This window comes from Lipotes vexillifer, unplaced genomic scaffold, assembly GCF_000442215.2.
Source record: "Lipotes vexillifer unplaced genomic scaffold, Lipotes_vexillifer_v1.1 scaffold940, whole genome shotgun sequence".
Lineage (NCBI taxonomy): Eukaryota > Metazoa > Chordata > Mammalia > Artiodactyla > Lipotidae > Lipotes > Lipotes vexillifer.
Window position 1 is genome coordinate 651,606 of NW_006775864.1, and position 14,317 is coordinate 665,922.

General features: G+C 38.2%; 1 protein-coding gene across 1 annotated transcript in view; it reads left to right on the plus strand.

Moving 5' to 3' along the window:
- LOC103075697 (contactin-associated protein-like 2) overlaps window positions 1-14,317 on the plus strand; it is a gene marked incomplete at its 3' end in the record, with an annotated part of 1,289,195 nt that overhangs the window by 642,109 nt on the left and 632,769 nt on the right. The window contains exon 10 of the mRNA XM_007450234.1: window positions 3,858-3,977. Coding sequence (XP_007450296.1) covers window positions 3,858-3,977 — 120 coding nt within the window. The remainder of the gene's footprint in view (window positions 1-3,857; window positions 3,978-14,317) is intronic.

Sequence of the window (14,317 nt, forward strand, 5' to 3'; positions counted from 1 at the left end):
TAACATTAACTTATGCATGTTATAAAGTAATGTGGAAAACACAGAGAAGTATGAAGTTTTAAATCATCCTTAATCCTACTACTCAAAGATAACCACAGTTACTGTTTGAGTGTACTCCTTTCCAAATATTTTTCTGTGCATTCATCCAAGTATATTTCTTTCGACATGTATTTTTATTTAGAGTTTTGCATCCCATTCCATTTTTATTATTCTGAGTGAAGTGAGGTGGCATTCTAGCCTTATGTTATTGGGTTGGCCAAAAAGTTCATTTGGTTAGTCAGTGTGTTTCTCCATAAAATTCTTCATGAAAATGAAAAATGTGTCTTTTATTTTTACTTAAAACAGAACAAAATTTTTGGCCAACCCAGTGTTTACAACTGTACTGTATTGCCTTTCAGTGACCTATTTTTCCTATTTATACTAAAATATAAATAAAGAATTAGTCCACCCTTCTTGAGTTAACCTTTTTTTTTCAAGACTAGAGCCATGCTTCTCAACATGTAGTCAGGACCAGGAGCATCAGCATCACTGGGGAGCTTGTTAGAACTGCAGATTCTCTACTGAGTCAGAGTGTTCGGGGTGAGACCCAGGAATCCCTGTCTTAACAAGCTCTCCAGGTGATGTTTCACACATGATAAAGTTTGGACTAAAGTTTTGGTTTTCCATTTGTGTTGATGAGGCAAAAGCAGCTAATAAACCCGTTATAGGTTAAAGACAAGCAGAATAATTGTCACACTTCGAAGAAAAAGAAAGAGCTTCTTGCTTACCCAGATTTCCCTCATCCACGTGCTGTCAAATCTACTCTTAATCAATTACTTGGGTTAAAGTCCACAGACCTCTTTAAAATGGTTATATGCTTACTTAGAAATGCAGTAGTTACCTATACTTACTATCATCCAATTGTGCTTTCATTTGCATATACTTCTCCTAGTGAGCCAACTAATCATTTATCAAAATCAGAACAGGATGAAGGGTAGGCACATTTTAAGTTTCATTCTGACAGCTTTTCTTAAACATCTACCATGCTAGATCAATATAAAGTGGAAAAGAAAAATATGTTTTCTACACCCTGCCCTCACGACAATTCACAATCTTGTTAGGAAATAAAATTTTCCTATATGGTTTAATTAACAGCGGTCAATCAAGTCCTAAATTGACTAGTATTACAGTATGTGAGACGAGCAGTGTATGCCCTGGACTATACAGAAAGCTGGACGTATTTATTAGGGAAGGTCTGCTTAAGAAAGGAGGAATGTCAGTGGTGCCTAAATAATAATTATTATATTAACGATAAACAGTCCACCTATTAACTACTATACCTGTGATACCTATTCCCCAGACAAGGATGAATGAGATTAGGTATCTTTGTCAATGTTATATAAATAGTACTTCGTGGAGTCAGGATTTAAACTCAGATCTGTTTGACAGGAACCCTGTTTCTTACCACTTCTGCCTTCCTAGTTAGCTCTGACTGAGAAGTTTTACGGATTGAGAAAGAGGCCTGTAGAAAACCACAAGTAGAGGAGGCAACCCCAGAAAGGGTGAGCGTGAGTTAAACAAGTTCCTGTGTCAGATTCACCTGAGCAGAGAGCAAGGTTGATACTGGCGAGTTGCTAAAACCAAAAGACATCTGTAAGGATTATGGAAGGTCTTGCATGCTTAGATGGTGATCTGGGATATGCAGTCAGAGATACTGAAGAGCCATTACACATTTTTTAAACATAATTACACATTTTCAATTATGTTTTTTAAACATAATTTTTTGAAACATAATGAAAGTAATGTTTTAGGATATTGCATAAAAAAGCATAATTGGGTGGGAAGTGAAGAGATATTTGGGTAGAACAATCAATTAATAGGTTGATTGTTGTAAGTCAGATACCAGATGATAAGGAAAATGACTGGGGTGCTGGCAGTGGGGAAAGAGAATGATTATTAAATATTAGAAAACAAAGGTGAAAGTTTCTAATGGTAGATTGGCTGAAGGGACAGTTGGAAAACCTAAGAATTTGAACGTGGCGTTCTGGGTGATTTTGAACTGTACACAGAAGTTGTAATAATCTGAAGAAGGATTGTCAAAAATTGATAAGGCAGTTGGTTTTTTTCAGAGACTGAGTTTAAGTCATTCTTTCTTGCTTCCTAACTACATCCACCCACCTAAGTCTCCATGTTCTGTTGATCTTAAATCCCATCTACTTTATGCTGCCTTGTTTGCTTTATCCTTTCTCATAATCTTCTATACCTCTGGCCATCTTTCAATAGGCCTATAGGCCTATTGCTATAGCAATGACAACCAACATGCTCTCATTACTCACTTCTCTAAGAGCTATTGTTTTGCTACAAGGAACTTCATTTCTAAAACCTACGTCAAATTATGGCATCTTTCTGCTGAAAGTTAAAAAATATTTCTTCAGTCTTTTATTGCATTATTTTATTTATGGCATTCAGAATTAGAGTAACCATAGTTTATTATCCAAATAAGACAACTGGGAGATTGAAAGTGGCATATTAATAATTACACTCAGACAAAAGGTGTATGGGCTGTGCTTAACTTTCTAGCCACATCCTCTTCTGACAGCACTTTTTGCATGAGCAGTGCACGAGTACTGAGTGAACAGTCCCTACTCCAGAGGTCCCCAATCTGTGTTGGTCACAGCTGTGCTTGTGTTGCCTAATCTACTGCTCACATCATATGGGCTCAATAACTATTTGCAGAAGGAAGGAAGTGGGAAGCAAGCCTTGAGTAAATCAAAGAGTTTATGAACTGTTTTAGTCTAGTGTGTTGTGTTTGTTGAAATGAAACAGAATTTAAGGTCTAGCACCCTTGGGAAGAGGAAACCATGGAAAGCCAAAGGGAAGCACAGAGAACATGGGAGAGGAAAGTAGAAAAGGGAAGTCCCAGAATCAGACCTCCTACTTCAGAGCTTAGCAAAGGACAGATGCTAGGAGTATTGAATTCAAGGGCACTTTACCAAAAGACTCTGCTCATCAGACAGATTTTTTACCAGAAATAGTTCTTAGTTTTGTAAAGAGGTCTGTCAAATTCATCATATATGTCAATGCAGGGCTATTAAAAGGAAGTTTTCACAATAGTGTTTTAGAAGTTCCAGCTATAAAGGAGGTATGTAAATGTCCATTTTGCACTTCTGAAAACAGGTGCAGTCTCTATGAGAAAAGAAAATGTGTTAGGAGAATGGGAACAAAAAGGAAAATGATGAAAAAGAACCTACAATCTAATTACATAAATGTCAGTTTTCTACAAAAACTAGATTTGATGTAATTAAAGCACACCTGTAACAAATAAAATGAAACAGACATATCTTTCCATTTTCCTGAAATAAAGGAAGATTAGAAATCACGTGGTATTTGTGGGAGATTTATACTAAATATGAAAAAAAAAAGTGCCCCTGTGTGTGTATGCATGAGAGAGAGAGAGAGAGAGAGATTTTCTCTGATCTCTTAGCTGATAGCCCAACAGTACAGCCAATATTCATGGCCTTTCAGTAAAGCCCCTTACAGTAAGGAGATGATATCTATAAATAAGTATAAATTAAATAGTTTTCAATGATCATGAGCACCTGTGAAACAAACATTACATTTGTTTAACAATGTATTGATTGTTTTAGACCTTTCCCCAACTAAAGCCATAGCAGGAACTTACTATCTTTGTTAGGTCAGAACCAATGCTTATAGACTAAAACTCAGATTATGAGTTTAAATGTAGAGAAAAGAGTGCTCTTTCTAACAAGAGGATACTCTCCTAAACAGTGGTTTGATAGCATTTGATCTGTTACTGGGGCATTTATCTGGAGAGACATTTTTTGGGTGCTGTGCTCACATAGGATGTTTCGTTCCAGCCATCTATGAGCCTTCCTGTGAAGCCTACAAACACCTAGGACAGACATCAAATTACTACTGGATAGATCCTGATGGCAGTGGACCTCTGGGGCCTCTGAAAGTTTACTGCAACATGACAGGTAACTATGCCATATTTATGTTTCATGAAGATTGCTTTTTTGTATGTTGAGAATAAATAGCACCACTAAAGTTTGTTTCTTCTGTGCTGTATTCTTATCATAATGTGTAATAAGCTAAATATTGCTGGCTTTGTTAGGCTAAATGGTGAAATGTATTTCAATGCTAGGTTTTCAAAAAAAGTCTACCTTCTGATTTGAACGGTTAATAATTAGTGTTTAAAAAAATCAGCATGTAGAGGAAAACCTAGAAAGTAAAATTGCAAGGTTGAAGTCCACAGCAAGAACTAGCCCATGAAGCATCCTCCACGAGACCCTAGACTGGGGAAGGTTAGTATCACCTCTCAAACCATCCACACTGCCCACGTGAAAGGAAGCTCAGAGGTCACCCCAAACCTTCCTCTGCTTGCCATGGTTATACAAGGAGCCGTTCTGGGTACTGAAAGCCCATTCTGGCACTAGCAAAACTTACCTGCCACTTTCATGTAATTTTTCTGGGGAAGAGAGCCTAGTTTTTCTTTACTTCCATATTAAATTTCAGGGCTATGAAATGAGATTGTGGGTTCCCACAGTCATATGTAAGATGTACAGATTTGTAAGATAAGAGCACATCTTCCATCAGACACTTGGTAGCATCTTGCCCTCCAAAAATCTGGAGAAGTGTGTGGGGCGAGCACTGTTTACTAGCTCCAGGAGAGGATCAGCATTTGATATGAACTCCTGAGGCATATGATAAGGAAAATGGTTATATGATGCTACTGATGATGATTGCTGCATGGATGGTTTACCATGTATCGGGTACCACAAAAACTACTTTATTCAGATAACCTGGGTTTATATTCTGGCTCTGTTAATCACCAGATATATAATCTTGGGCAACTTATTAACTGTATTAACTTCAATAAGGCTCGGTGTGTTTTTCTTTGAAATTGATTAATAATAATATCTACCTCATAGCATTATTGTATGAATGAAATAAGGTAATCTACATGTGGTTCTTAGCATATTGTCTGACACATAATAAACTTTCAGAAAAGGTTGCCAGGAGTAAGGTATAATTATTTTTTAAAGGAGTTAGAGAGTTAAATAACTCGCTTATATTATTCAGGCAAAATTCAAATTCCAATATGTTTGAGGCCAATGGTTCTTAAATCCAGCTATGCTTCAGAAACATTTATGGAGTTTTGTCTTCCCATACAAACCTGTTGGCTCCATCTCAGGAGACTGACTCAGTAGGTGTGAAGTGCAAATAGGATTGTGCGCCTAGAACTAAGAGCCCTAAACAGTGCTGCAGACAAGTAGACCCCTGTGGAGAACTCGGCAACATCAGGAAGACAGACATGGCACAGAACGGAAGGGAGAATGATGAGGTGTGGAAGGTGGGTAGAGAAAATGGTAAAGTGAGAGCTACTGTCCCCAAATTTCCCCCCCATGTCAAGACTCTAAGTGTGTCCCAGAGAAATAATTCACTTAGCAGAAAGCTTGACCTAAGAGTTCATTGATTGTTGGACTTGTCAATGCACTCAGGTACTTTCTTCTTTACCTTCATTCTAATCTTGCTTCAACTGAAGTAGAATCCATGAGAACTAGACTTAATGCAAAAGACGCTTGATGTTGATTTCTCAAAACTATTGTCAGTTATTAACCTTAAGGGAAATCAGGGCATCCTGAATGGGCTTGGACAATTAAGAAGTTACTTTAGTTACTTTCCTATATGCCTTTTCAGAAAAGAACTAGAAAACTAAACAAAACCATAATGTATACAATCCTCATATGAAGAACACGCAAAATGGAAGAGAATTTTTTCCTTTTCTGGGGGGGAGAGATCACTTTTCTGTGAATTGAAGGCCTTATGTGGAAACACAGATCTCCTCTTCATCAATACCTCCTTTAAAGAGTATGACTATAGTTTGACCTAATCCTCTAGATTCAGTCTAAGTGGTGAAAAGAACAGCATGATTTCTGCAGCTAGAAGATTTTTTTTCTATCGTCAAGATAGTTATGAGCACCAGTGTTTCAGGGACACTTGAAGGCCATCAGGTACTCTTTGGCCTTTTGCAACCCATTAACCCTTCCTTCATCTGGAAAGAGTATGAACTTGACCCATTAGGAAAACATGGCACCACAGAGCTTGGCTTGGGCTGTTGCTTTTCCAAGAGATACATGTTGAAGAAGAGGAAGGAGTGACAGCATGAGATAGTCTATGAATCTTGAGATATCACTCTGTGGTCATGAGAAATTGTATATGCACCTAAATTCACAACATTTGTATTAAAGAATAGAGCTGTCCCACTTCTTAGTGACCCAAATGTAATGGAGTGTTTATCACTGTTGAATACATCACATATTTTTTAAATGGGAGCAAAATACCCTCTCTGGAGAAGCAGCAATGTCTTGGCAGTGATCAGTCTCTTTTTCCTTCTTCTTACTAAGATGAGGGAGAGTTTTTCACTTGTACAGACATAGTGAATATATGAGTCTTGATTTTGGTTTCTCGACACTGAAGAAACTTTACTGGCAGGTAATATCTGATGTAAATTTGGGTAGAAATGAAAAATCACTCTGCTGGAAATCACTTCTGATTTATAATTATTCTTTGGAATACTAAACTTTAAATTCACTTACTAATTAAAAAATAAAACAAAATGAAAACACAGTTAATTAATTTAGGGCCTGGCAAGAAGAAGGTAGTCTCCTCTGACTTTTAGAAAAGCAGTTCCTCCAAATAATCATTACAACATCATTGTTCACTAATATCTCCAAGTTTTATGTTTGTTTAACATTATCAAATAAGTAAGTTGTTCCTCATCTTATCCTTATTACATTTTCCATTGAATCACAGGGAAGACTTGAAGTTTGTCCCTGCTAGAGTATTTTACTGTTGGATTCAGTCCAAACTGTCAGCATATATCTCTTGGTACCTCAGATACTGTTAAATTCTCAATTTCTCCTTCCCAGTGCCTCTTGCAAATCATTATTCTTTCCATTCCTCAAACCACCATCCTGATTCAGACCCTCAATTGGTGGGTTTAGGTTATTCTAGTAATGTCCCAACAGGCCCCTGTTGGTTTACAACCTTGGGAGTTCCCCAAGTGAAATCTGAAACTGGACCCTGTATGTGGAAGGCAAGGAGAGACTGAGAAGGAGGCAGACCCTCTAGATTGGTAGGTGAAGGTTTAATAAGCAAGGGAACTTTACTTACAAGGCTTGTCTTGGGCAACACAATAGGAGTAGATTTCTGCACCCAACACACAGGATCTTAAAAGTTTCTATCGAGGCCTTGACAAGTTCAGTGACATATTCAGTCCAGATGGTCTTCAGGTCCATCCATGTTGTTGCAAATGGCATTATTTCATTCTTTTTAATGACTGAGTAGTATTCCATTGTATATGTGCACCACATCTTCTTTATCCATTCATCTGTCGATGGACATTTAGGTTGCTTCCATGTCTTGTCTAGTGTAAACAACGCTGCAGTGAACATTGGGATGCACTTATCCTTTCTAACCATGTTTTTCTCTGGATATATGCCCAAGAATGCGATTGCTGGACCATGTGACAACTCCATTTTTAGTTTTTTGAGGAGCCTCCATACTGTTCTCGATAGTGGCTGCACCAGTTTACATTCCCACCAACAATGTAGGAGGGTACCCTATTCTCCACACCCTCTGCAGCATTTGTTATTTATAGATTTTTCAATGATGGCCATTCTGACCAGTGTGAGGTGGTCTCTGTATTATTTCTTAAACTGCATGTAAATTTTACATTATCTAAAAGAAAAATTTTAATTAAAAATGTAATGTACACACACACACACACACACACACACACACACAAACACACAAAAGAAACCCCAAAATGTGAATTTCTTCATAGATTTTGTGAAAAGAAAAAAGAGCAGAATATTTATGCATCCCTCTAGGATCCTTTTTCTAGGTTTTTTCATTTCTATATTCACTGTGTGCCAGGAACTGTGCCATGTGAGAACAAATGGATATAATAAATGCCTTCATGGTATTCACAACCAACAATAAAAACAAGCACTAAAAAAGTAAACAAATAAGTAAGTAAACAAAATTTCTCTGTAGAGAAAAATAATGGAATTGTGAGGGATGGTTTATTTTGGATAGAGGATTTTTTAAAAAACCTCCCCAGGAAGCAACATTTTAGCCAAAATCTAGCATATGAAAGGAGACAAGGCACTCACAAAGGTGAGGAAGGGGAATGAGCCCTGAAAAATTATACCCCAAAGAGTAAAAGAGATCATTTCTTTCCAAGGAACTGAAACCCCAGTGGCTGAAGCATAATGAGCCTATAGGGGGGCCCAAAATGAAGTGGGGAGATGGGCAGGGGCCAGGTGGTGGTGCAGGAAAAAAATCTGGTCTTTACTTTTTCAATTATATTTCAATGTAGTGGGTGGGAATCTATGGAAAGTTTTTAAACAGGAGAATGAAACCTTCCACTTGGAGTACCATGAGTGACAGACTGAAAGCACTGGGACCAGTTCTGAGGCTATTGTAAAAGTCCAGGGAAGAAAAGAAGCTCCTTTGGACTAGAGTGGTGATAGTTTAAGTGATGAATAAGAGATGAATTTCAGATGTACTTTGAAGGAAGCATTGTCAGGATTGGTGACAGATGGGAGAAGGATAGTTAAAGACAGTTGTGAAGAATAACTCCTGGGGCTTCCCTGGTGGCGCAGTGGTTAAGAATCCGCCTGCCAATGCAGGGGACATGGGTTCAAGCCCTGGTCCAGGAACATCCCACATGCCATGGAGCAACTAGGCCCATGCACCACAACTACTGAGCATGCGCTCTAGAGCCTGCAAGCCACAACTACTGAGCTCACATGCCTCAACTACTACAGCCTGCTTGCCTAGAGTCTGTGCTCCACAAGAGAAGCCACCACAATGAGAAGCCCACGCACCACAACAAAGAGTAACCCCCACTTACCGCAACTAGAGAAAGCCCACGTGCAGCAGTGAAGACCCAACGCAGCCAAAAATAAATAACTAAATAATAAAATAAAATTTTAAAAATATATATTAAAAAGAACAAAACATTTAACAACAACAACAAAAAGAATAACTCCTGAATATATGGATTAAATAACTGGATGAATTACAGTGCCATATGGCAGATGTGGGAAATTAAGGAAAGAACAGATTTAGAGGAATTTCAAGAATTCAGTTTTGACCTATTTAAATATGAAGTGCTATATGCCATCTCAATTGAGATGCAAATTTTGCAGTTGGACAAGCCCCAAAAGGATGTATGGGTTAGAGACATAAATGTCCTCATTGTTAGCATATGAATATATGAGAAATGATAATATCACTTAGGGGATGATGTAAACTGGGAAAAGGCATCTGCGAAGTGAGCTCCTAGGAAATCAGTAGACAGGTCAGATTTCTAGTGATGAAATATTCTGTATGTAGGAGAATGTATAAGTAAGTGGAAGAAAAGTGTCTAAGAGAATTTTAGGGACAAATGGGTCATCCTTATGGATGTCGAATTGACTGCTTGGGTCGTAAGAATGAGAAAACGACTGGGAGGATGGAGAGTGATTTTGAATCAATGCAAATGTATATAATGAATGAGCAGGACCCATTGGGGCCTTCCTGGGTTCAGACTCCCCCCACCCTCCATGCCCCCCACTTCTTATTTGTAAAAACAAGCTTTAGCCTCCTATTCCTTCACCGAGTTCCAAAGAGCAAATTTAATCAGAGAAGTGAGAAAATGAGAAAGTGCAGAAACAAAGGAAAATAGTCAAGCAAGACAAAATAACAATAGTTTAGCCATGAAACAAAGTCAAAAACATTTAGTTCTTCCTCAAGGGCTATGGATAATATCCTGAGCCATATCCTTGAGTTATTTTGCAGATACTAAACCCCCGCCCCTCAGATGGAAGAACTTAACTACATGCTGATCACCAGTATGTAGACCCCAAACAGGTTGGAACCAAAAGGTTGATCATTGAGATTCCTGAAACATAACCCTGTTACCTCACCGTCAACCAATCAGAGAATTGTGCAGGAGCTGATCAGGCACCCTACAACTCACACCTGTAATGTTGCCTTTCAAAACTTACCTGAAAGCCATCGAGAAGTTCAGGTATTTTGAACATGAGCTGCCCATACTCCTTTCTTGGTGCCTTGCAATAAACTCTGTACTTTCCTTCACTACAACCTAGTGTCAGTAGAGTGGCTTTGCTACACGTTCAGTGAGTAGGCCCAAGTTTGGTTCAATAACAAAAATAAATCAACTCATAACATGCTTTATATGGGATGCAAAGCAGTTGAAACTTGGCAAGCAATTGATGATACTGTATTTTTAAAACATGGCTTTGGCAGCTGGGAATAGGGTTTTCCAAAGGAGACCCATACATAAGACAGGGAAACAAGTCAGAAAGCCTCTGTTGTAATACAGGAGTTAAAGTTGAGATTCAAGGTGGTGGCTGACAGGTAAAGGAGAGGATTGATTTGATGGATATTTAGAAAGTTGAGTTGACCAGACTGTGGCTGGTGATTGGAGTTGAAAATGATTCCCAGGTTTCTGCCTTGAGTAGCCCCATGTGAGGGAGTACAGAAGAGCAGGGACAGATCAGAAAAAGGTGGGACTCTATGTTGTCTTCAGTGTCTGTAATTCAGCCTGTTGGAGCTGTGCTGTGGGCAGATACTATACAGATTCCCTGAAGACTTTAAACACAATTAATCTCTGTCTCAGTTTCCTTATAAATAGAGTAGGAATTGGAATGAGTTGATCTCTACACTGCCTTCTATTCTTAAAAAAAAAAAATTCTATTATTGCCATGGAACATGAAAGAAAAATATCACTATTCAAATAATCGAGAAGCAAAATCCTCTTGCCTCAAACAAGCTTGAATTTACTCATTTCTTGGCCACGTTTGACATAAATTGGCACTGTTCATTTTTTATCAAAAAGCGGTTCTTCTACTATGCAATTCTCCTTTTGACTATCTGCAGTTCAGTGCTTCATCACTTGGAAGTTAGGGGGTGCCCTAAATGACAGCGTCTCAAGTGCTCAGTTGACATTGAGGAGAGAATATATTCATTGAATCTTTTGTAGGAGAATTCATCATTCTGTGCAAGTCAAAGCCTGGTTTCCTTTTTTAGATCTTAGGGCACATTATAAAATGTGGTCATTGTTCTCCTCACCTTCCTTCTCAATTTTTATCACCTCTCTGAAAATTTAGTATCATAAATATAATTTTAATGAGTATATACTATCATATATTTCTAATATTGACCTCTTTCTTTTGTACATTTTTCTCACATTTCAGTTTATTTCTATTTCCTTAAGATGCTTAGCAACATCTTCTAGAGACAATGAACTTTTATATTTAAAGCTTCATTTAGTTCTCTCTGCCCAGTGATAATAACAATAGTAAATAAAGCTAGATCCAGCTATTATCCTTGGAAAATTACTGCTTATCCCTAAATCAAAAACAATGTTTTACTTAATATTCTATCCTCGAATTCATCTTTATAACTCTCTTTGCATTCATATTTAATTTTAAAAAATTTAAGTAAACATCTGTGCTATGCGGTGTGAAGTTTAAAGTCCAAATAAGGAACACCTCCTGCATTCTTCTTAGCACTACTTTTGTAGTTTTATCAAAAAGCCATCAAGCGTGTTTACATAATTTGTGCTTTATAAAGCCCTGGGATTTAGCTGATCAAATTCTATTATTCTCTATAATGGTAAAAGCTGTTCATGTCTTTTTAATCTAATATTTATAGAGAGCTTGTTACTCAAGTTCTTAAGCACTTGCACTCAGTAATATTTTATTTATCGTTATGCCTCTGAGGAGTTTCGGTAGCACAGTGGGGGGTGGGGGGTGGAAATGGGCTGCTGGGGTGGATGCTTGTGCTCTAATGGAATCATGAACCTGCCCCCCACTCCTGCTGCCATCACCTCCTGCCAGCCCCTCAGCAAAGCAAAGCAGTTCCTTCTCGGTCATATTCATTTTCTTAGCAGCTTTCAATAACACCAATTTATTATCTCACAGTTTGCATGGGTCAGGACTCTAGCAGAGGTTAGCTGGGTCGACTGCTCAGGGTCCCACGGGCTGAAATGAGGGATCAGCAGGGCTGTGATCTCATCTGAGGCTTGAGATCCTCTTCCGTGTTTATTCAGGTTGTCGATGGAATTCAATTCCTTGAGGTTTTAAGAGTGAGGGTCCCATTTTCTTGTTGGCTGTTGGCTATGGATTGCCCTCAGCTCCTAGAGGATGTTCCCAAGGTCCCAGATATGTGTCCTTCTCATGGTGTGGCAGTAGGAGGATCTCTGACCTCTAGACTCTCTCTCAAGAGCTCACCTGATAAGGCCATGCCTAATATCCACCCAGTATAACTACCTGTTTGATTAACTCAAGTGGGGAGCTTACTGACACCTGCAAAATCTCTTCACCTTTGCTGTATAGAGCAACCTAATCGCAGGAGTGATATCCCATCGTATATACCTGTCCCACCCACATTCAAGGAATGGGATCAGGGGGTGTACACTAGGGGTCGGGAATACTGGGGGAATACTTTTTATTCTTTTTACCACACCTACCTCTGTGTCTCTGTATACTATTCATGATTCCAGCTGCATATAGCCTTACCTTTTGAGTAACAGTGCCACATTTAGTTTGTAAAAATTTAAGCTTTATTATTTGTCTTATGGTTTTTAACATAGTGTTCAAAATAGGAAATTTTGAAAATATAGATAAGCAAAAATAAAAATTGCTTACCAGCTAGAGATAACAATTACTAATGTGTTAGGAAATGCAATAAAGATTTTGTATTTTATGCTTGTAGCTATATATATAGTATTGAGGGCAAACTAAATGCCAGGCACTGTTCTAAGCAGATCACACACATTAACTCATCTAATAATTCACAACAACCCCACGGGGTATGTAATATTACTCTTATTCCAATTTTTGGGTGAGGAAAGTAAAGCTCACAGAAATCAAGTCCTCACTTACACATCTAGTGGGTTATGGAGGTTGACTTCTTAGACAGGCTTGAGTGATCCAGAGGCCAGAATTCAGTGTGTGTGTGCACTTGTGTGCACATACATGCCTATATGTGTGTGAGTGCACCTGTGTGTGTTATTCATCCGAATGGCCGTATGTGTGCATACAAATGGTACTCCTCATTTTGGATTCTGTAGTCTTATTTTAAATATGATTTCTGAGATGAGCATCTCTTATTTATATGTTTTCATTATCATTAAAACTTCCCTTACACAACTCTAATTTATTATCTGTGGTTTGGACAGCACTTTTGCCATAAATTATTTACTACTTAATTGTTCCACTGATGCCTTGAGGTTTTTTTTATCAGAGAACACATTTTAAATGAAATCAGTTTATAAACTACTAAGCAGTTGTTATCAATTTTAGGTCTTAATTCAGCTATAGGCATTTTCTCGAATACCAATTTCTAAGAGCTTTTATAGGATAACATGTATTTCTTGTGTACCTAGGTTAATTATCCCTTAGGGTTTGAGCCAGACTTGAAGGACAATTTAAATTCTATTCCCAATATCTAGTTACTTTTTCAGTGTAAAATCTTAAACTGAACCTAGCAAAATCTGGTTTGAGAAGGTAACAAGATTGAATGGAATTGTATTAGGTATCATTGGTAATATTTAATATGATTGTGGCACCTCATTCTCTTTTTGCAAAGAAACCAGATAGAAATGAGGACACACAGCTCTCCTCTGTGAGGGCTTATTAACATTCACAGGCCAGGCACCGCTATGCTTCTACCCCTTTGTGTTCCTGTGTGTCATACACTCTCTCTCTCATGTGTTCACATTCTAAAGTGTAAGCCTCAAAACGCTGGCTTCTTCCATTTTCCCCCCCCCCCCCACTCATTTGTCTTTTTTCTCATCAAAGGCATTTGCCCTCCTCTTTCTTTCTCCTAACCTAGTTTACCTCCTCTGTCATTAACCCACACATAGAATAGCTCTTCTCTGTCTTCTTTCACTTCATCTCCTCTTTGTCGACTCCTCACAAGCTGTCTTTGTTATAAACCTTTGTAATCACTTAGCAACTCCCGCTTCACGTGCTCAGCTGTTTCAGTTCTTCACAATCAGTATAAATCTTTGAATTCAATTCTGTTCATACAGTTCCAATTGAAAATCTAGGAACCAACTTGCTGATCAAACACAGCCTGAAAGGAGAGCTCCTCTCTGTAACTGATTACCCACCACCCAAGACTCCCTTTCAGATTCACACTCAGATTCCTCAGATGACTTCTACCTGCCAGGCTTTCTTTTTTTACTTTTTTTTTTTTTTTTTTTTTTTTTGTGTGTCCCGGGCCCTCCACC